The 22,711-nt window shown below is 39.3% G+C and overlaps 1 protein-coding gene across 1 annotated transcript; it reads right to left on the reverse strand.

Annotated features, from left to right (window-relative positions):
- Nucleotides 1-1,644: 1,644 nt before the first annotated feature.
- On the reverse strand, nt 1,645-21,190 carry SLC5A7 (solute carrier family 5 member 7). The gene is made up of 8 exons (XM_073327477.1): nt 21,013-21,190; nt 14,305-14,418; nt 12,397-12,552; nt 9,723-9,871; nt 7,367-7,501; nt 4,666-4,819; nt 3,028-3,245; nt 1,645-2,286 (listed from the first exon to the last, which is right to left on the reverse strand). The coding sequence occupies exons 1-8, from the start codon at nt 21,188-21,190 to the stop codon at nt 1,645-1,647; spliced, it is 1,746 nt and encodes a 581-aa protein (XP_073183578.1).
- Nucleotides 21,191-22,711: the final 1,521 nt, after the last annotated feature.

Raw genomic sequence — 22,711 nt, forward strand, 5'->3', positions numbered from 1 at the left:
CAGACACAGACATCTAAGATATGGTCAAGTGGCTGCAATTTTATTTGTTCTTAGTTTTCAGTGCCAGGGGGCTGAGCAGTAAGAGTCCAACGTCAGTCTGCTGCTGCCTTTTATGGGTGGTGATCCACCTGCTGACCAATCCTAGTGTTCCACAGAGGCATAGGGATTGACCAATAGCAGCCCTCCTAACAAAGGAGGACTCCCTTTGGCTGACAAGCATCTCTGTGCCAGCTGTTGGGTGTGTGGATTAGCTTGAAGGCTGACACTTATGGCTGCCCAAAAGTTTTCTGTCAAAACTGTTTTTCAATACAAAATTGGGTTTTCAACAAAGTGAATTTTTCCACATGTCCACTTTCCATAGAATATTTAGACTTTTCACAGCAAACCCCAAAATAAAAGATTACATTTTTTTGTTTGAAAACATTTTGTTTTTGATGAAAAGCCAAAATTTTCTACAGAATCCGCACCCCATCTTCCATCCAGCCCTCTTGATTCCCCCTACTATTAATGGACTCTGCACTGTTACATTTCCACACCAGCAGACTGTTTATGTCCAATATTCATTTGTACACTGAGAAAAGAAATTGTTTCTTTTCTTACAACTGCAAAACTGTATTTACCTCTACAAAGCATAAATTCCCATTACTTCACCCAGAGCTTAATTTTCAACTCAATTTATTGCTTTAATTGTTTTTTATAAACAGGTTTTTTATCCTCTATTGGTGACAGCCACTCAGAGATAGAAAGGAAAGACGTCTGTTGTAATATACTTTAAGTTTATCTTGCATATTGCATAAGATAACACCACTTTAAAATAGTGATATCTTTTTAAAAAGAAAAGGAGGTCTTGTGGCACCTTAGAGACTAACAAATTTATTTAAGCATAAGCTGTAGCTCATGAAAGCTTATGCTCAACTAAATTGGTTAGTCTCTAAGGTGCCACAAGTACTCCTTTTCTTTTTGCGAATACAGACTAACACAGCTGCTACTCTGAAACCTGATATCTTTTTGAACCTTTTGTAAGTATAATACATTTAACCCTCCTATGAGGAACTTATTGTTAATCACACACTTAATTACTTTAGTAGAAATAATAAAATACTGGATGTATTTTTACAAAATTTGTTATAAAAAAAAGCAAGAAAGGTTGTTAATTATTACTTCTTGTTCAAGCTACCTGATAATTAGCAATGAATCACTTACAGTAGTGACCACATATTTTTCAATTAATGCCAATATAATGCTGACTGCTCATTATTTTAGAGTGACCATATCATAATCTCACAGATGACTGAATACAAATGTCAAGTATCTTTATATACTGGCTGACCTAAATAATTTTCACTGTTTTTTGTTACTTATATTTTGTGTTGTATATATTTATTAAATTCTGTAGTATCAAGATCTGTTTGCATGGGGGGAGATGCGGAATTTATCCTTTGTTTGAGATTCTATAACTCAACATAACAAGTTTGATAATAAAATACAACAGTTTATTCCCCAGGCTCCCACTCTCATAGAAGTGATTTAAAGAATTGTGCAGTGGCATTTTATTCTGGGTCCCTGTTTTTCTTCTGCTAAAATGCCTCTTACCATTCTTCATGGGATACCCTGTTGCACTGCATTTTATGTGAAAGCAGAATTTCATTTTGTGTTGGTCACTAAGTTATCTTCAGCACTGGATAGCTCTGGACTTGAATCAATGTCACTGAAGGCCTCCTTATTTGTGAAAGTTGAGTTCAGAGTCAGACTGTGCCGAGGCTTCACAGGTGCAAGCTCATTTAATATAATATTGTCACTTTTTACAAGAGTTGCTTTGTCCATGTTTTCTTGACTGTACCTCGCAACAACAGCATCAAGGAAGTCTAATTTTGGTGGCAAAGAACCACTTTCAAATAAATATTTTGCTAGGTAGGAGACTGCAATATTAGTGAAGAAGGAGGTGAGCATAGCAAGTGTTTTAAATGGGAAGCGTTGGATGTATATATGATTTTTATCTGCGTAGTAACCAGGATAGAAGATCAAGGGCTGAAGGTAAAGGTATGGTTCTCCTCCAGTAATTCTGAGAAGGAGGCCAAACAAATATCCTGCAATGGCACCGTAAGTGTTGGTTCCTTTGATAAATAACACACATAAGAGTTGTGGGAAGATGATGATGTAAACGAGATCAGAACTGAGATACCAGAGTCCATAAACTGACTTAGCTAGCAGTGCCATTGCTGTTGCTGATGCTCCAAAGACAAAAATAGTGATTCGCATGACCCAAATTATTTCCCTGTCTGAAGCCTAAGAAAAAAGAAAAAAGTGTTAGTTATCCATAGCAATGCATGTATGACTTTTATTATGAATAGATCACACATAAAACTCTGAAAAATCAGAGGATTTTGCATGATTCATAATCAGATATTGTGAAAGATTTAGCAAGATATGTAGCATGTAAGAACAAAAAAATTCAAGGGGCGTGGCTGTCCCCTCCCACCCCCCCCCCCCAATTTTTGCAGCTTTAGGGAAAAATAGTTTAATATAGCGCACAATCAAAAGAACAAGTAGACTGACAGAACTGAATTTTAAAAATAAGCACATCATGAAACAATTTGTTGATGTGAGAACATATCACTTCATTTACACCGACAGGCTTTTGAGCTACAGTTCATTCTACTCAATTTCAATTTGTCAAATGATTTCTAAACATTTTTGATGTTAATCGGTGATCTGAGAATGTCTCTAGTTAATGATTTAATAAAACTTGTGCTGACAATAATAATTAGGAATTGTTCAAGTATATTGTAACACCATGAATAGAGCTAGCTACAGTTTGAGCAGATGTTATTTTTTCACCTATGTAATTAATCATAATCACCAGGATTGCTTTGATTTTTCATTTTCTTCATTTAATATACTGTAATAAGAGAAATGTTACATTTTATCTTACTAGAGATAGAAACAAATGGAGAAAATTGTCAGTGTCACTTTGAAAGTCTCCCCAAGACCTTTTCATTAAAAAAATAAATTGAAATTTAATCTCACATTTTGTCGAAATGAAAGTTGATAAATGTTTCGAGCAAACATAGAACTCGCTGATAAGATTGAAGAGTCAGCTGATGACATTACAGCAGCAGATACTGCACCAAGGCCAAAGAAAGAAATATAGACAGGACAAAGATATTGAAGCACAATTGGTAAAATCATATCTGCTTCTTGCCTCTCTGTGGGGTCTGGTAAACCATACATAGTCTTGTTCCAATCTGTAATACAAAAATATATACATATATATGTAATTGATTGTAAAGGATACATATTGACTTCTTTGCCTTTGTGACTAATCAGTGATCCAGTGCATATTGTCATGTGCATTCATGCTCATTGAGCCTATGCAAACCTTGCCAATTTGAGTTCAGATGGTTGCAGCAAATCTAAACCAGCTGTTCTGCTTTGCAGGGGGTTTGTACCACCTGAGGTTCTGTTGGAGGGGTGGGCTCATTTCAGCCTGAACACTCCAAATACACCTGGCTAAATTTGCTGATTTCACAATGAAACTAATGGGTTGTGCTAGCGTCTTCCCCACTAACCTCTGCACCCGAAAGGCCCCTTCCTTTTTGTTGCTATGGTCTGATCCAGTGGCCCTCAACCTTCCTGCCTTCTTGGAATCTTTTGGGTGGCCATGTAGCCTGCTGCCCTCATCTGACTCTTTGAAATCAGTGCACGGGACTATCCCCGAGGCCCAGTCTAGGAAAGGTCTTCTGCCCCCAACTCCTCCTAATCATTAGCAGCATCTTGGTGCTGCAGATCACTGTTCTGCATTGACCACTCCCTGGGGAAGCACTAAGTGTCTCGTGACCAAAACTAGAACTAAAGAAACTCTGTGTTTCTCTAGCTCCTGTGCAGGACAGCATGGTGTATTAAGACATCAGACTTCCCTAGAGAGCAGTGCAACAACAGGAGCAACAACATGTCCTGTGGTTCTGTTGCTGAATTGGAGTAGAAGGAAGGAATGCCCCAGGATATATGGCAGCGATTGCTGAACACAGGGTGGCTTTACCTACATAGCCACTGCCCAGGTGTTTGGAGTATGAAATATCTTTTTGTTATGCTTGCACAATGCCTAACAAAATGGCCTGTGGTCCATGGCCCGTGGCTGGGGCTCCTTGGCAATACAAATGCAAATTATATTATTAATAATAATTAGCTAATATCAGGATGTAACTCAAACTAAAATATTGGATCAAGTTTGTGATCAAGTTTGTGTGAACTAGGAGAGGCAAAATAACAGCAGCAACAGGGAAAAAAAATCCCAGCTGCAATAGCACCAGGTTCTACCACTTGAACAATAGTAAAATCTTTGTAAGATGGTATTTGCATAAGGTCTAAGACACACACAATTAACTTGCTCTGATTCCATTCAATAGAAGGTAGTTTTAGACATTTACAATAGGTAGTTCATGAGTGGATTCAAAATATATTAAATATTTACATCATTAGACTGAGCTATGGGATACTTTGAGTCAAAAGAATGTTCTGTACAATTAAATTCAGGTCTATTCTTGTGTAAAGGAAATCAGGAGAAGTTTAATGGTATTATCTAGCTGGATTATATTGAACACACACTCTATAAGGGTTTTCACACACTGATAGTCATGGTTGTATTCACTCTGTTCAGTCATTTACCTGTTGATGCTCCTATTGCACCAATGAGTATTGCAGGAAGGGCCATCACAAGACAGCCAAAAGCAGCCAGAAAGGATAATACTTGAGCATATGTGGCAGATGAAGAAGAAAGAACTCGCTGAAAATATGCTTGCCATGGGATTCCTCCCAACATCTGCAAGTACAATAAACAACATTCTATCATTTCTGGTTTACTGAGGGTTTCTTTAATATATTTATATACACTGGAACAAGCAACAGCAATAATCCACTGTTGTTACTACCTCAATTATATATACTATCAAAAATTTCAACCAGGCACAGCCCATAACAATTGAATATTTTCACTCTCTCAAGTAACACTGAAATCTTTTGATGTGTAATCACATCTCTGTGCAGGCCATTCCCTTGAACAATTACTTTGCACTTCACCAGTCATCCAAAGATCTCAATGAGCATCACAAATACTAATTAAGCCTTACAACAAAGATTAGGAAATATTATCAACTAATTTCATAGATGGAGAATTGACATACAGAGCACCCTCTTGAACCAACTAAATCTACCTTAGGCACCAGTGGGATTTGAAATGAAGATTTCTTTGTACTTGAGACATGTTTTAGACCTACAAACCATATGTACTTTCAACTCAATCCTCAAATAATTCTTCTAAGCCATGCAGCCAAAGTAATATCAATGGGAAGTCTAAGAAAGCGGTGACACAGAACTTTCAAACCATCATAATGGTAGAGAAACAATATTTTTTCTTTTAAAAATGGTGCATCTCTTCTTCTATCTTGTTGAATAACAGGAATCATGCTTAAGTAAATTTAAAAAGACACAAAAATCTACATTACAAGTACATGACTAAGGTTGCAATGTCAAGTCTGTCTAGAGAGCAGGGTTTGAGTAGTGTCCAAAATATAAGGAATGGGGCCACACATTGAACAAAGAGAAAACAAAATATTAAACGGCTGCTCATTGACTGAGCACCATTCATCCTGTGCACGGTGTGTGGCAGGGGTCCTGTGAAAAAGGTAATATGTGATCATATAGTTAATAAGAAAAGGAGTACTTGTGGCACCTTAGAGACTAACCAATTTATTTGAGCATAAGCTTTCGTGAGCTATGAATATGCTCAAATAAATTTGTTAGTCTCTAAGGTGCCACAAGTCCTCCTTTTCTTTTTGCGAATACAGACTAACACGGCTGCTACCCTGAAACCTGTCATATAGTTAATGACTGTTATTATAATGCATACACACAAAGGGCATTCACAGGCAACCTAAATTCTGACATTTCTTCATTTTTGAAAGTTTGGCTTTATAGTCTTAATAGTGGTTTTTTAATACAGTTTTTTTTTGTGTGTTTATGCACATAATTTCCTAAGTTTTTATAAAATGCATTCCATCATATGGCAACATATTGACACCCTCGTGAGCCATCTACAGGGTTGGAACCTTCTGAACCACCAAACAGACCTCTTCCCCTTGAGCTAACAGAGTAATAGAGACCAGTAATATGTTCTATTCCTCTACAGCAGTGGTTCCCAAACTTGTTCTGCCGCTTGTGCAGGGAAAGCCCCTGCCGGGCCGGGCTGGTTTGTTTACCTGCCGTGTCCACAGGTTCGGCTGATTGCAGCTCCCAGCAGCCGAGGTTCGCTGCTCCAGGCCAAAGGAAGCTGCTGGAAGTGGCGGCCAGTACGTCCCTCAGCCCGCACCACTTCCAGCAGCTCCCATTGGCCTGGAGCAGCGAACCACAGCCACTGGGAGCCGTGATCGGCCGAACCTGTGGATGTAGCAGGTAAACAAACCAGCCCGGACTGGCAGGGGCTTTCCCAGCATAAGCAGCAGAACAAGGTTGGGAACCACTGCTCTACACCTTCCCCAAGTTGGCCAAATTTGCCTGATTTTCAGAGGGATAGCAAAAGTTACAACCCTGGCACCCAGGGCATCAAATTCCAAGTTCCTGCTCTAAAGCATGGGGGCACTTGAATTCTCAAAGGAAAGGGTGACAGAATCTTTTAACATAGGCAAAAAACACATATATTTTCTAGCTCCATTCTCAGAAACAGCTGAACCATTTTGGCTGAAATTTTATAAATAAATTAATTAATTCAGCCTGAGGCATTCACCTGGAATAGAAAGTTATATGTCCAAAGTTATAAGCAACTGAAAAGAAGGATGTTATAATGCAAAGTGCTGGGCAACCTTAAGAATACATGGAGTTACCAGCCGTTCCTATACTAAATGGATTTTGCAAACATTAAACTCAGTTTCACTCTGGCATGCATCTGTCTGTCCATCCATCCATCCAAAGTTTTCTAACTCACCTACAACTGTGGCATCTTTAATCAGCTGTATATAGTATTTATTGCCTCCTACAATATAGTCCTCTGGCAAGAATACCATCTGTTAAATCATATCCCTATTCTATTCCTTAACTTTAACTGGGTCAACTCTTTTAGCTAAACAATATTTAACTGCTTTGCTGATGGCCCTCCAGTTCAGCTGCTGTGCTGCCATATTCTACTGAAATTTCATTGAAATCAATTGACTATCAGGATATATCTGGTATATTCATCAGCAGTGAAGAAGTTAAAAATCTCCATGCACAGTTTACTGGCAACTTTTAATTAGCCACTTTACATTTACACATGTCACATGGCAATACACTATGAATGATTAAATGCTTTTTTTCTCTCATACAAGCCATGACTTACCAGTAAAAAGAAATTGTCAAGCCATGAGTAGACATCAAGTGATTCAATGGATCCAAGCCAAGACTCTTTCTGCCCAGCTGTGAATCCAATGTTTTTAACTGCAGGATGTGACATTGCAAAAGGAACACTGATCCACTATAACCAAAGAGTGACATTTTATTGAGCGTAACAATCTGTGCAAAAATTATGAAATTATTGTATGAAACATTTTACTCAGTATTTTTCTTCTTACTGTGTGCTTTAGCTCAAATGTCAAGTTTAATCACAAGAGAACCAAATTCTCTGTTGGTGTAAATTCACTGATGCAGAGGTGGATTAGGGGTTTGTGGGGCCTGGGACAGAGCAAGTGGGGACCCCTCCCCATCCCTTCTGTCTGCAGCCTCCCCCCACTCCCTTCCCCCCCTGCTCTGCCTGCCTGATGGTCCTGCCAAGGAAATGGGTTAGGGTGCAGAGGCTCACCCTGTTTTGCCCACTCAGCACTCCTGTGCAGGGGTGCCCATTTTTCCAGGGGCTCCCCAATTGGCTCCTTGGCATGGGCCTCGTTGGCCCAGTGGCTAATCCGCCACTGCACTGAAGTCCACAGAGTTATGCCAGTGGAAAGTTTGGCACAAAATGTAGGTACACATAAAAAGCAAATATATAGAGATAAGAGGGAATTATGCTATAAATCAATGTTTCCCAAACTTTTGAAAGCGGAGTCCCCTTCAGGAAAATGAAACCATCTACATGTCCCTGTATTGGAGCAGTCACTTGAAATCCGGCCAGAGGGGCTGGTGTTTGCCCCAGGGATGTGCCTTGTTCATCCCCACGAAATTCTGCTCAAATTTGGTCAAGTTCTAAGCTTTAGAAAAATCACAATTTGCATATGCTCAGTAACCTTTAGATTGTAGGAGCTAAAATCTGTGAAGATTTTATCCACACTGGGCATGCTCCAGCCCAGAGCTGAACAGGACTTCCCCTTCAATTGATGCTCTGGGTGCTGCGAGTTGTGCTGAGTCCAGGTCTGGGCACCTGAACTGAGAACAGGGAGTCTGTCTCTCTTGTGCTCTCATAGGCCTCCACTGGGACGAGGCATCTTAAAAGGGGAAGCTGCCTGATCTGACAGCAGAGGGAACAAGAGCTGGACCTACTAGGGGGTGGACACTGGGGTGAAGGCCATCAGGACGGGAGAGGGAAACGGGGAGGGGGAGGTGGGGAGACTGTGATTGGCTGAGCAAGGAAACTGGGACTGAGAGACAGGAACAGAAACAGGGAGAGCCGAATGAAGCAGGATTAGTGTGCGGGTAAAATAGTATGTGATCAGGTCATTAAAGACTGTGCTGCAATACAAACACGTAAGGGGGCCAAATTAAAGTTGCACAGGCATCTTTAATGCTGGCATTTCCTAAGAATTGAAAGTTTGACGTTGCCATTTTAATAATGTTTGTTTAGCGTAGCTGTTGTATGTACCATACACGCATACAGTGATTAAAGGCAGATTCTTTGCTGCGTACAGTTTATGTTGAACTGAACAGAAGGGGAGGGGTTTCTCGGTAAATTCAGTAATGGATCCATTATTCTATGCCCTAATCCCAAACACTGGCATAGTTTAGGACAGTCTAGGGACTGCTCTGAACTGTGCCTGAAGGCTATGTTTCCTTAGGGACCAAATGCCAGCTGGGGATTTCTGGAGCAGTTCGCCCTCTGGCTGCTCACCCTCTTGCACTTCTTCACCCTCTGTGCCACAGGCCGCTGGGAGGGAGGTGAAGGGGCTGGTTCCAAAAGATGTGTGTCAGCTAGGACTCCCCCATACCAGGTATGTCCCCAGCTGAGGAGTTACAAGAGGTTTGGCATTGCCTAAGTGGTTCAAAGGCATGGAATCAGCCAGAGAATAGAATCCTGTGTCCCTCCTTCAAACTCTTACATGTCATCAGTGTATGGGCTCACTGGCACTGCATCAGTGTATGCAGCTCTGTGCTCACAGAGGTCCCTCTGGAATCAAACTGGAGCAGTTCTGCTGTGCAGGCTGGATTTGGAGGCTTTGCATGAGGAAGAGGGGGCACCACTGGTTGGTTATGGGACAGGTGTATAGATCCACTGCTGTGAGAATCTTCCAGTCCTCCTTTGAGCAGAAGCTCTTTGGGTCAGTGGAAGGCTACTTCATACTGCCACTAGGCTGAAGTAATGTCTCTGTAGAACCACACTGCTCGGCAGCATGGTGAGGGGAAGGATTTCTTCTCCCCACTCCCAGTGACCATACTCAGTTCCCAAGCCGCAATTTAGGCTGGGCTCTGGGCCTCTGGATCAGGCCTATTTTCCAGAGCAAGACCACTATGCTTAGAAAAAACAACAATGAGATATAAATGAGAAATCTCACCAGCCCCAGGAAGATGCAGAAGAGCTGAACCACATCAGTATAGGCCACTGAGTATAGTCCACCCACCAGAGTGTACATAATTGCAATCAGGGCAGAAACAATCACTGAAATATTGACATCAATATCAATGATCACACTTATGGTGGCACCTGCAGGGGAAAACAACAGACTTTAGCTCTTCTGCTCTCTTCAGTCTCCTTTCAGAAGCCAGTTTCAAGATCTGTCACACTCTGCAAAATAAAACTGTGCTTTGCTTTCTTTGGCCTGTTTTTCACTTTTAAGATCCAGTCGATAGTAAGGAGAAGGTGTGGAGCTGCATTCTGCCTCATCCCAGGAAGACAAAAAGCCTCCTGGAGCTCCTGAGCATGCTGGGAATATGTGCTTGCAGCTACACCCCTTTCCAGGCGACAGCTCTATGGGCCAGTGCCAGGTTACAGGGCAGGTATATGGCCCTGTCTCCTCCACATCTCATTTGCAACACCATATGTCCTTGAAGGAGTAGGGAGAGAGTAGTCCCAGACCCTGTGCTCTGTTAATTGTAGAAACTGCAATTCTGCCTCTTTCTGACTCAGGCTTGGCAGAGGGAAGGAAGGCAGGCTTCGCCGTACACCCTCTCCTCACATTGTGTACCCTCACAAGGGCCAGGAGACAATGGCTTTGATTTCTCACTCTGTCCAAGCTGTGCTGGCTTCCCTAATTCACAGCTGCCCAACCTTGGCAACAGTTGGGGCTTCACAGGGATGGACCTTACTCACATCACTGGATGATGGGTATAGTGGAGCTGTGCTTCTCCATGAGCCTCCCTCCCCGCCCTCTCCTGCCTACACCCCTCCCTTTAGGGTGGAGGGTAGAGGAATGGCTGGGATATGGGGGGGGCAGAGGAGACACTTCCACTGGATTTACACCAGAGGCTTATTTCCCTGCCCAGGTGGAATTCTCCATCCACCTTCTTCAATTGCTTTAACGCCACTTTGAACTGCTGGCCTGGGGGCAAAGTGGCCAGCCCCCAGTGTTTCCAGATGTTGTGTGTATGGACATTATGCTAGAAATTAATGGCTTTTGTAGTATTGATTAAATACACCTTATTTCTACAGCACAAAACTTTAACATACATTCAAATGCTGAATCTCAATAAAGCAATTAGTATATTTTCCTTAGATGAAAAAAAAAACCCAGTGTCACATGAGTGCATCTTTTATCATTCATTTTAAAAATCCTTCCCCCACTAATTGCAGAATGTTTAATTTAAACCATCACAATGACTTGTAGGTGTGGCATCTCTCCTGTATGTAATCACTAAGGTCCGTGTGAACCCATAGATGGGAAAGACCTAGCAGTACAGCTCCTGCAGAAGCTGCGTTGTCTTAGGGCTTCAGGGAGCTACTGGGAGGCATGCTGTTGCTTCACAGATGCCTTCAGAGAGCCTCCAAGATTCATGGGTTCAGGGATGGAGCCACATACCTTACTTATACTCCTGCAAACCTGTCCCTTTCTCCCAAGTGAAGAACTATGAGGAAATTCAGAGTCAAAACTTATTCCCCATAGTGGATATAACCTTCATAGGGGAGAATGGTCCAGTAAATTTGGGAACACAAAATGGATGACTTTGTTCAAATAGTAGCTAAAATGGAGAAACCTCCCAATTTTATAGTCTTTAATTACCACTTGTTAATATAACATGCTAGAAAAGCAATCACAATACTTACTTTCTTGCTTTGAAATACAACAGAAAGCCTTCTCAAAAATCAATTGATCTTCATTCAAAAAGAAAGAACATTTTAAATTCTCAGGAAGTTCTTTGAGTCATTCACTTCCCATCACCTCAGCAGGCAGTTTGCTCTCAGGTTCTTAAGGGTCTTGTGATGAAATTATGGAGAACAAGTTCCCCAGTGCTTTGCAGTTAATCAGAGCACAGTTGGAAAGAAGCTTTAAATTTTATTTTTTGTTTAAAAAAAGATTGCCCTGTAAAGCAGTATTATACATGTGCACTCTGTGTGTTACTTGGTTTGAGTCACTACCACGAATGGTGATTTAACTCAAGAGTTTTCTCCATTTTTGAAGGGATAACAAAATTCAGATCTCTAATAGGGACAGGAGAATGGAGGTGTGATTTTCTATATACAAATATTAGTCTTCCTTTCTGACCCATGTTTCCATTAGTTCTCTGAATCATTTTTGAAACCTAAGAATGTTCTTTATGTTTCCAAATACAGATGCATTCTGAGTTTAACAAGATTTAGGTTCCTTGATTAGTCACAGCATTGCTTCTGTTCTATGATCCATTGAAATTGTTTTACATCTAGGTCTCCTACAATGGTTGAATGCTAGGGATCATACCATTTATATACACTATCAAAAATGTTGTGTGACTATCCTCTTTCTTTGATAGCTATTACTCCTGGTTGCTGTGATCTTGAGGCTGTCAACAAAAATTGTGTGACTGAAAATAACAAAATGCTTTAAAGTATACTGAGATAATCAAGGTTCTGATAATTGGGTATTTCTAGGCCAAGACAACTGTCCCTTTAAAAAATGTTTGGCCAGGGTAGTTAGCATTTTAAAGCAGTTTCTGGGTTCAGGGGTTGCTTTTGAACTGGTGCTTCTGTTATGCATTTATGATTTTTAAAAACTCCCTCTGGACAGTGAACTAATGTTTTTACTGCTGATCCCTTACCTAACGCAGAGAAGATGGCTGCGGCCCAAAACATCTCTCCCATTAGAGCGGGTATAAACAGGAGCCCTCCCATTCTTTTTCCATAAAGCTGTTGAAATGGGTCTAACATTGTCACATAGCCTTTGGAACGCATGGGTTTTGCAAAAAATAGACCACCTAAAAATTAAACAATAGAAAACGCTAACTTTAGTGGAGAAATGCATTTACAGTCAGTAAAACACTGCTGGTTTTCACAGGTGTAATCGTGTCTGTTGGACTGTTTTTAAAATAAATTTAAAATGTAATTGTAATTAAAATATCCTCTCAACATGAAAGGAAGGTTTATTTTTCCATGTAAAGAAAACAGTGGTTCAAAGAGCAGGATAAAAATGAATGAAAATCATTTAACACCCCCTACCCTATGCACATACACTATACTAACAAACATGGTTTGGTTATGAAAAACAAAATATGGATTTGTAAGGCTCGGTGCTTTAGTGCATTCAGCCTGCTGTGAGGGGTGCTCAGTTCATTTTCATTTACTGTAAAGACGCTTAGCTTGGGATCAACATATTGGAACAGGACTGCAAATTTTTTTTTTTTGCTCTAATTTTATTTGGTGATGTACCCACAAGCCAGACACGAATGTCCAGCATGAGAAAGGAAGGAATTTACCAAGCATTATGTCTAAGAGAAGAACAGGGTTAGATGACTGGAAAGCATATCTGGGGAAGCAAGGAGCCACCTGGTAGGGGAAGGATGTATAGGTAGAGATGAGGAAAAGAGGCAGAAAAGCATCAGCAGGAGACATAGGAACAGAATAGATGGGAGGGGAAATGAAATGAAATGAAGAGCCAAACTAGACAGTGGGAAAGGACACTTAGCACATTACCAACAGATAAAAATAAATACATACATTCCTGATAATACTTTTCCATTCAGACAATTGCTGTAGTTGATACAGGGAGCTCATGTTAAATAATAAGATGATGACAAATCAGTCAGGAGTTAGTCTATGCTATTGTGCAAGGGAAGGAAAGTGGTTCACAAGACAATAGCTTTATTAAGTGGTGCTCCGCCCTATGAAGAAGGCTGAGAGCCCCTGTTCTACAATGAATTTTACTTTCTGTATTTTTTTTGAATGAAATAAAAAGGAATTGTGATGTCAGACCAACTCCCTTTTGTGCAAATAAAATATACTATGTCCACTTAAAACAACCGTAAGACTATATTTATGAAGGCAGAAGTACTGTACTTAAAAAACAAACAAACAACTACACTGTCAATACCTTACATACCAGCAGCCATTCAGTGTTAGCCTCCTAATTCTGGTATATCACTTTGGCTTTCATTCTGCATTTGAGGGGAAAGAAGGTCCCCTGTTTAGGGCACTAGCACAGGCGTTAGGAACTCTCAGTCAATCCCTTGCTCTGCCACAGGTTTCCTGTATGACCTTGGGCACATCACTTAGTCTCTCTGCCTCGGCCCTCTGCCTGTAAAATGTTGATAATAGCACTTTGCTGCTTCAAAGGGGTATTGTGAGGATAAACACATTCAAGATTGTGAGGTTCTCAGATATTAGGGTGATGAGGGCCATATATAGTACCTTTCATAGGCAGATTTGAAAGACACAAAATCTACTCAAAATAAAAGCTTTATATTACTGTAGCAGTCCTCTAAAGCATTCAGAAGGGTTAACTTCTGGGTGTCAAAGGAAGTCTTGGTGATTTAAGATTTCAAATTATTTCCAATAATTAGTAATGCATTAGTTTCCTTTCTAAGGGACTGACTGAAAGCCCATCAAAGTCACTGGAAAGACCACCATTAACGTTAATGCCTTTAGTATCAGGTCCTAATTGTGGGGTTCCAATAACAATTTTAACATCTGTATATTTTAAGAAATGGAGAGACTAATTTATTTTTGCTTACCTAAAACCAGACTAAGGGAATAGCCAATGGGTGCCTGAGCCCAAGCCAGCCCGTAGCCTGGGACATACACAGCTTCTGCTGTCCCATTGATATAGCCTCCTCCAACCCAGGTGGCTGAAAAAGAAGAGGAAGAAGAACTGAAAACATAAACTCTATTTTGATAGTCAACATTTATCATAACTTCTAATATAGAATTATAAGCTGAACTCAACACAGAACATTCTTAACATTTAAATTTAACAAGAGTTTAACCAATGAGGGTCCTTAAAATGTGTCTCAAGTTTCACTCTCCAGCTAAGTTAAAAAATCTATAGATTTAGCCAATTTTTAGTTCTACAAATGCCATTTAAAAAAATTAGAGCTACGGTGGGCATGTCCCACCGAAATATTTAGACTTTGCCTAATCTGTATTTAAGCTTGCTAAAGACATATTCCTGAATGGAGCTGTGCTATATGTAGAGGTCCTGCTTTCATTCACATGAAGAACTGCAACATTTGTGATATCCCCAACTGCTGGAAGCTAATGCACTCATTCTGTCTCTGATGGCAAATTGCCAGACCTTGGAGGCTGAGGATCAAGACTAAGTCTCAAATGCAGATCTCACACACTGAAGTGTATTGTAATTAGATCTGGGTAAATAATTCATGGCAAATAATTGCAGTGAATATGATTTCTTTTCCTGTTTGCAGATTGTCTGCAAATAGATCTTGATTTTCTCTAACGTATTTATACAGATACTTGCTGAATAATATTTATGAATTAATATTTGTGTCTGTAGTTTGTTCATGGGCAGTTCATTTACAAATATTAGATTTTTGAAATGCAAAACCCGAGTGGTTTTGATTGGACACAGAGGTCACAAGATTTTGTTCTTATTCCCTGATTAGATGAGAAGGAATGTAACTCTTAGAATCATACTTCCAGAGTAAAAACTTGTGATTCGAAATTCACTTTCTATGAGTATTCTGCAATATGCTGTCAGCAGTCACTGTTTCTACAAACATTCGTGCCAATAAACAAGTGGGGGGTGACCACAGATGAAACAAATTTATTTAAAAATTTAAATAAACTTTTATGGTAGATTGTTTACAGTATTCTCCCCACACTTTCTGTAATAATATCACTCAACCACTGAGCAGGTACAAAATGTGGGTTTGTGTGTTTTTTAATTTTGAAGCTAAATCTTGTACTTTTCCAGAGGCTAAGGAACAAAGCTAACAGTGGGGTTCTGACTACAAATCGAAATAAGGAATATCTTCTACTCTGCATTCTGAATCATAGCCCTGGTCCAGTGTGCAGCTGCAAATGTTTGTAGGAGATGTATCTGGGACAGCAGTGGAAGATCTGCTCCTGGTAAGAGTGGCCAAATCCTTCTGCCTGTGATCCTGCTGTTGTCAGTGGACATCTTGGTAGCTTGCCAAGATTTATTGGACAATACACAGACACTGGCAATGATAATACTGCATGCCCAGATATCAAGAGATAGAAGGAGCACACTCACCCCATTACTGATCCCTGGCACCAGGACCCAATATTACAGAATCACTGACATACTGCTTATACTATAGGCTTTTGTATCCACTGACAGGGATGGGTGGAAAAGCTGGAGAAAACATGGTCCAGTCTAGTTTGGTTCTCCAGTGTCCCGACATGCCTGTGATACGTATTGCTAGCTGTATGTTAAAGAGTATAGGGATTGAAGTGCCTAGATACTATGATTGTAATGTCTACATTGAAAATGCTTAGGTGGATGGATGGATGTTTTATCTTCTTCACTTGGGAAGGTGGACATAGAATCTGTAGAGTGGTGCCCAGTACTCAAAGTCCAAGGCTGGAATAACTTATTGCCTGAGTCAGATCAATTGCACAAAGCATTGGTTGCATATGAGATGGGGAGTAACAGGTCAGGACCCCGGACTTTCTCATTCCAGTCCACCCACTTTTCTTCCTATGCTGCTTAGGCATTTTATACCTGCTATAAATCATATCGGAGTATGGATATCAGGGTTCTGAATGCACAGAAGGGATTATTTTGTCCAGCACAGCCCTTTTCACTCAGAAATACTGACCAGCTTCCTTAGTACCGGACCAAACTCTTATTTTTTTTATTTTATCATATACTATATGAATAAGACAAAAATTCTGAGGTGCTGTTGCTAATGTATTAGCATATTTCTAATGGGATAATCTCTCATTTTAGGAAAGAATTGCTGGGCTTCACTTCATGGTCATTTCGGTTTCCTTCCCTCACAAAAACGCTCATGCAGTAATACTCATGTACATACATGGTTGCATATATAAGATAACCGATCATTGTATTGTTCTTTCTGATAGTTAGAATGTTCTGACAATGGCCCAGAGCATCTCCTGGCCTGGTTAGACCCAAGGATCTCCTAATAAACCTTTTCCTGAACCATTCCGTGGGGCTGGTGTTAGCTCTCACCACCTCCCCGCATGAACAGGGAGTTCTGCCCTCAGAATCAGATCTCTGAGATCAGTGCAGACCGCAGGAAATCTATTTCATACCCACTTAGGATATTGCCTCTCTCATTGCCATAGCTATGACCAAGGGAGGTGCTGGGGCAGGAGCAAGATCAGTCTGTAAGAGAGAGAGGCTGCTGATAGGACATTCTCCATGGAAGCACCATGACTTTCCACTCTTATCACAAATAGCCCAAATTGGTTAATCTTCATTGGACGTTGCAGAGCTCATCTATTTTCCCAGGCTTTCAGGAGAAAGGGCTGGTATTTGAGGATAGGGTGGAATATTGTTCAGTATTAATTTTTTGGTTGGTCAGTTTCTGGATTTGGGGGTGAGGAGTGGATTCTAATTACATTTTAATTTGCAAGACTGTCTTTTAAACATCCGTTGAAAGAACCTAGAACATTGGGAAGGTGCTCTTTTGGGAATGCATACGTCATAATAAATACGTAAATAAGAGCCGTAATAGCTGGGATGACATAAGGATAAAGTTTCATTCTTAGATGTATATTTTCTGATACTTAGCTTTGCTAAGCCTCACTTTTAAAATTATTTTAATATAGTTATTGTGTGAGCTCCCTTTTTTAAACAAGCCAGCCACAGGGAATAAAAAAACTAGTAATCTGCAGCGTCAGTCACATATGGGAGACTATTTTAATCTTTTATCTGCCTACACTTCAGATGAAATACAGACAACACTAACTTTCCATTTTAAACGTACACTATGAGAAATGTTATAGACTATAATGTTATAGATTATGATGTGGAGTCAAATTCTGCTTTTAGTTCAGCTGAGAAACACAGAAATTCATATTACATGATCCTTCCACTTCAACATGTATCACAATATTGGATTTTTCTAGTAGTTATGAAGATAGAAAACCAGCTAGCATATCTTTATAAAACAATCTGCTAACTTATCACTCAAATTGTTATCAAGCTAATGAGATTTTGTAAAACAAAGTTACTAATCACACAAGCATCATATTGATAATTTTTCATTGTGTAAGAAAATGTAGTGCTCTCTCTGACTAAAATGAAGAACAGTGTCCAAGAATCGTTATTATTGTGGCTCCATTTGGAGCATTATTGTTAGGCTGTGGCAGCATTTTGATTAAACAACTTCCAGTGTTTTCCCCAGGGTTTAATCACAAACATAAACGTTTATGGTGGGCTGAAATTTGCCACGGTTCTCATCTCTGAGGTAATTTTTTTTTTACTAAATAAAAGGCTAATAATTTGTTCATATTCAAATTTATACATGTAAAATGATATATGAATTAAAGGCATAATTTGTTCTTCAATACACCTTAAACAATGTCAGGTTTAAAATTAAATTTTGTGATTTGTCCATAATTCAGTCTTCTAACTCTTTGTATTTTGAGAACAGCAGATATGTTCAGCTTTGAACCCTTGTGTGTTAAAACATATTATTTACTTTTTAATACAGCTGTTTCTTAAGAAACATAAACATCCATTTAGCTTTTCCCCATTGACATTATTCATTGGGTGTATACATTTTATAAACTGTCTAAATGCTTATTTACAAAATAAACTTTAATGAATCTAAGGGCCTGATCCTACTCCCATTGAACTCAATCCAAAAATTCCAATGGACTCCAGGACTGGGCCATAAATTTGATATTGAAAGCTGTGTACTCAGTTCTGCCACCCTCGTGTTGAGTAACACCTTACCCTTTGATTTCAGTGGTACTACTTGTGGAGTAAGGCACTGCTCAGCAGGAGTCAAGGTAGCAGAATTGGGCCCTATTTTAATAAATACAATTTTAAAAAGGAAGTTTTAAAATCTTAAAGTTTATTTTTCTTCCCACATGCTTGTACTATGGGTGTGCTGTGATGCTCAATAAGCAGTTTTTCATTTACATTCTCATTTATGTGACATTTCTCATTTTTGAATTAGCATTTAAACAATTAAGGGAATTAATGGTATATATTTATGTTAGAATACTATTCCTGTAACTCAGGATTTTCAAAACTCAACCTAAAATACTTCCCTTTAACTCATTCTCCCTGGATATCACAAGATACTATCCAAAAATCAAAATCCCCTATTGTTCAGAGACATCAAAATACCAAGGCGTAACATGGCAGTTTCGTGGGTATTATGGTTGATTATCATCATCTTACATTTAAAAATTGCCTTTCATTCCTGCTTTACAAACTGTGTGGCCCAATCATCCCTACTCAAACAAGACTTAGGCCCTGATTCTGCATAAATGTATGAATACATGTACATTTGAGCACTGTGCGAAGTGCCATTGAACTTAGCATGGGACTAACTTTATGCACGGTTGGTAGTCCAACATTAACTTCAGTGGGGCTATTCACAGCATGTAAAATTAAGCATGTGCATCAGTTTTTGGATGATCGAGCCTTACACCTTAAAGTACATGGGATTTTTACCTGAGCAAAGACATCAGGACTGGACCCTGTGTGAATACAGGAAACATCACCAACACAGATGATCAGAGGATGACAATTCTGTTTTGCGGCAACTTTTGAGGTTTCAAAAAAATTTGCTTTTGTTCTTCCTTTGTTTTGGGAGAAAAACCTTAGGAATGTTTTCAAGATAATGGCATTGTGTCAGGAGGATGTGTGTGTCCTGGCGGTTAGGACTCGGATGTGATAGACCTAGGGTCAAGTCCCTGCTCTGCCTGATTCAGAGCAGAGTTTTTCATCCCAAATCAGGCAGAGCAGGGATTTGTACCTGGTTCTCCCACAGTTGAGGCCTAACCCTAACCACAAGCCTCCCCATACCCTTCTTTCATGAAAATGTTTGAGAGGTTTTGTTTTCATTCCAAGGTGGAAGTAAAACAAATTTTGAAACTTCAGAAATTGCCACAAAATGGAATCATCATCTTCCAGTCACTTCTACTGGTGATGTGCCTCATTTTGGCGAATGAGTTCTAACTAGAATTCATCACCAGTGATCACTGAGCTCTGTTTGAATGGAGAAGTGGCAGTTCAGCAGGCAACAGGAACACACTACACTACACAACAGTGGAGGGAGGGAAGTAGAGTTTTAGCCTTGATTCAGAATCTATTGGATTTAAACAACATCCTGAACAATTTTCCTGCCCTACCACCAAATCTGCAGTCCTTAAGTGAGCAAAATTCCTATTGCAGTCAGTGGGAATTCTGCTTGATTAAGGACCACAGAATTTTGCTCTTAGTTTTTATGAGTCTCTTCCTTAACTCTGAAGCTGGAAAGACAGCACAAGAAAGAAATTTCAGTAGAATCTGATCAATCTAAATTGGAGGTGTAAGGGCCTAAATTGGAGGTGTTGGAATTGCATTAAGAATATCACAAATGTGAACGATTCTAAAACAAAATAACATATGTTTAAATAAAAAGATGACCTCAGTTCAGTTTGTATACAATGTAATTTTGTACAAATTAGATAGACTATCTGAAAACACTTGCAATTTAGGGCCAGATTGTGATGCTTTTACTCATACTACTGAAGAGTTACTCACACAAGTAGCCCCATTGTCTTCCCTTAGTCCAGTGGCTCTCTCAGACACTCCAGTGCACCCCTTTGAGTCGCAGAGGTTGCGCTGGTATGATTGAAAGTAGAACTCAAATCTTCTCCTAATCTTTGTCCGCTAATATGAATACGCACAGTACAATATTAAATCATTTTGCCAAACTATGGCAAAATAGGGCAAAATAATCCCCTGTGTAATTCTACTGAAATCAGTGGAGTTAAATTTGGCCCGGTGCAGCAAAAATGGTCTTTGCTGCAGCATATTTTTCCATTTCTTTCTGAATTTAAAGTTTTTTTCACTCCTAAAACACATCACTAACCCACAGGTTTGGGATGCTATAATAAAAGTAAACTGTATATTCACTCCACTGAAAAATTCTGATGACTCAGTCTTCTAACGAAAATCATTACTGCCCCAAATGTCTCTATTTTACTGATTAATATGGCACCAGTGTAAAATAAATAGAGTTAATTCTTCCTTTAGAATATAATAATGACTATTTAAATGACTGGCATATTTACTTATTCATTAAAAAAATACAGTATCAAACAATCAAAAAAAATCATCCATCTTAAATCATGACTGTGCACTGAAATTAAGATTTCTTTTCTCCACTTTGCATTATTCAAAACACAATATTGCCTATATCTTTTATTCACATGAAAGAAAGAATGAGATGCTACGTTTCAGGTATAAAAAAGAGGGTTTATCATACCGGTCATCGTAAATCCACCAACTAGCAAGCCTATATCTCTTCCACCGACTATGATAGCTTCTCTGCGATCTCCATCGCTGCCACTATTTTTGGTTTTCCAGGCAGCCCATATTCCAACAAACAGGATTGCCAGATAGAATACAATTATAGCTACCAGCCCCTCCACATGGAAAGGCATGTCGAAATCACGACTGTTCCCTGGATTGCTATTTCATTAAGACCTCTGGAGAGAATGCAATAATACATTATACACTATACATTTGATAAAAGCAAACCAAATAAATCAGACATGGCATGAGACCAATTAGAACCAAAATATAAAGAAAACTCAGCGGTTCATCAAAGAGAATATATGGATTATTTTATTAAATGGTTATTTCAGATGTAACCAGCAGTAATATGAGTTGTGTTTAAAACAATCGAGGTTACACCAATATTTCACAAACTTCTGACAAACCCTTGAAACTAAAAGCAAATGGTTACTTAAATTTTTTAAATTTGTTTCAGGAACAGAAAACTAGCATTACCTGAGTTAAACAAAACAATCTTGCTAAAAACTAGAGCCCTGCAAGAAATCACTTCTAATTCTAATTGTTTAATATCCTCCTTGATATAGTAGAACTCTCTACTCAAGAAATACTTTCGCTTACAGCCTCCAGAATAGAAGATATTAATAATATGAGCTGTTCATTTTTACAAAGGGTCTTTAATGAGTTTAAATCCATGCTACAAAATTATATTAAGGAATATCAAAAGCTATGGACAAATAATAACCACACTAGAAAATTTAAGTCTTGGAATCTATCCCCATTTCCTCCCCACATTAACTCCCCATTCATCTCCTGTACTTATACATCTGTATTTTCCTGCTCTTGCACATCTGTATTTGCTTTTGATAAGAAAAATTCCCTGCACACCACAAAAATCTCTTCAATTTTGTCATTAATTTTATAAATAAAAAACTCCGTACATTTAAAAAAGTCAGAACAGTGCAACATGCCAAATAGAAGACAAGTGTAACTGAAATAATCTGAGATAAACAAACTCTGGAGGATTAATATTATTAAGAAATATACATATTCAGTACACCTTTGCCATCCTTTCTCACAGTTTCTTTGAACTCACTCTCAGTTACACAAAGAAATGAACCCTGTATTTTTATGTACTAGTTATTGACACAAAATATACAATCTTTAACGTATACTGTGGATCTCTACATAAAAAAAGTATTTAAGTTTGCATACAAGTCTATAAGTTAAGTTTAACTCCCCTTCTCCCCCCCAGGAATTGCCAATACTACTGTCATCTAGATAGCGTGTAGCAAATTCTTCCAATCTTCCACGTATCACCATCCAATACCTTTGGCATTCAAGCAAAGCAGGTAGCTTGTGGTTTCTGAGTTCGCACAGGCAAACCCTGAGCTTGCCTACTAGCTACAGTAGCAAGTTAGAGTTATTACTCCCATTCAGCAAAAATAGGATCCAGACACACACAGTTCCCTGCATCTTCAGCATCACTCAGCCAAAGCTTTCCCCCTCCAAAGCTTTTCCCTCCCCAGTGTCAATAATTCCAATCCCTGCCCCCATTCACCTCTTTTGTGGTAGGGTCTCCTCTTTCCCCTTCTTTCTGTGCTCTCTGTCTCCCTGTCTCTTGAAGTGGAGTCAAGCAGTCAGATCCCAGCGCCTTTTGTCCAGAGGTA

Source organism: Lepidochelys kempii, chromosome 1 (assembly GCF_965140285.1).
Source record: "Lepidochelys kempii isolate rLepKem1 chromosome 1, rLepKem1.hap1, whole genome shotgun sequence".
NCBI lineage: Eukaryota > Metazoa > Chordata > Testudines > Cheloniidae > Lepidochelys > Lepidochelys kempii.

Bases quoted from the DNA above. Each gene is read 5' to 3' on its own strand.
- SLC5A7 (XM_073327477.1), bottom strand. From the start codon at position 21,190: ATGCCTTTCCATGTGGAGGGGCTGGTAGCTATAATTGTATTCTATCTG. The intron at 14,419-21,012 runs GTATGATAAACC...CTTCTTTTTCAG, and splicing joins TGGTGGATTTACGATGACCG to CCACCTGGGTTGGAGGAGGC. The intron at 12,553-14,304 runs GTAAGCAAAAAT...TTTAATTTTTAG, and splicing joins TTCCCTTAGTCTGGTTTTAG to GTGGTCTATTTTTTGCAAAA.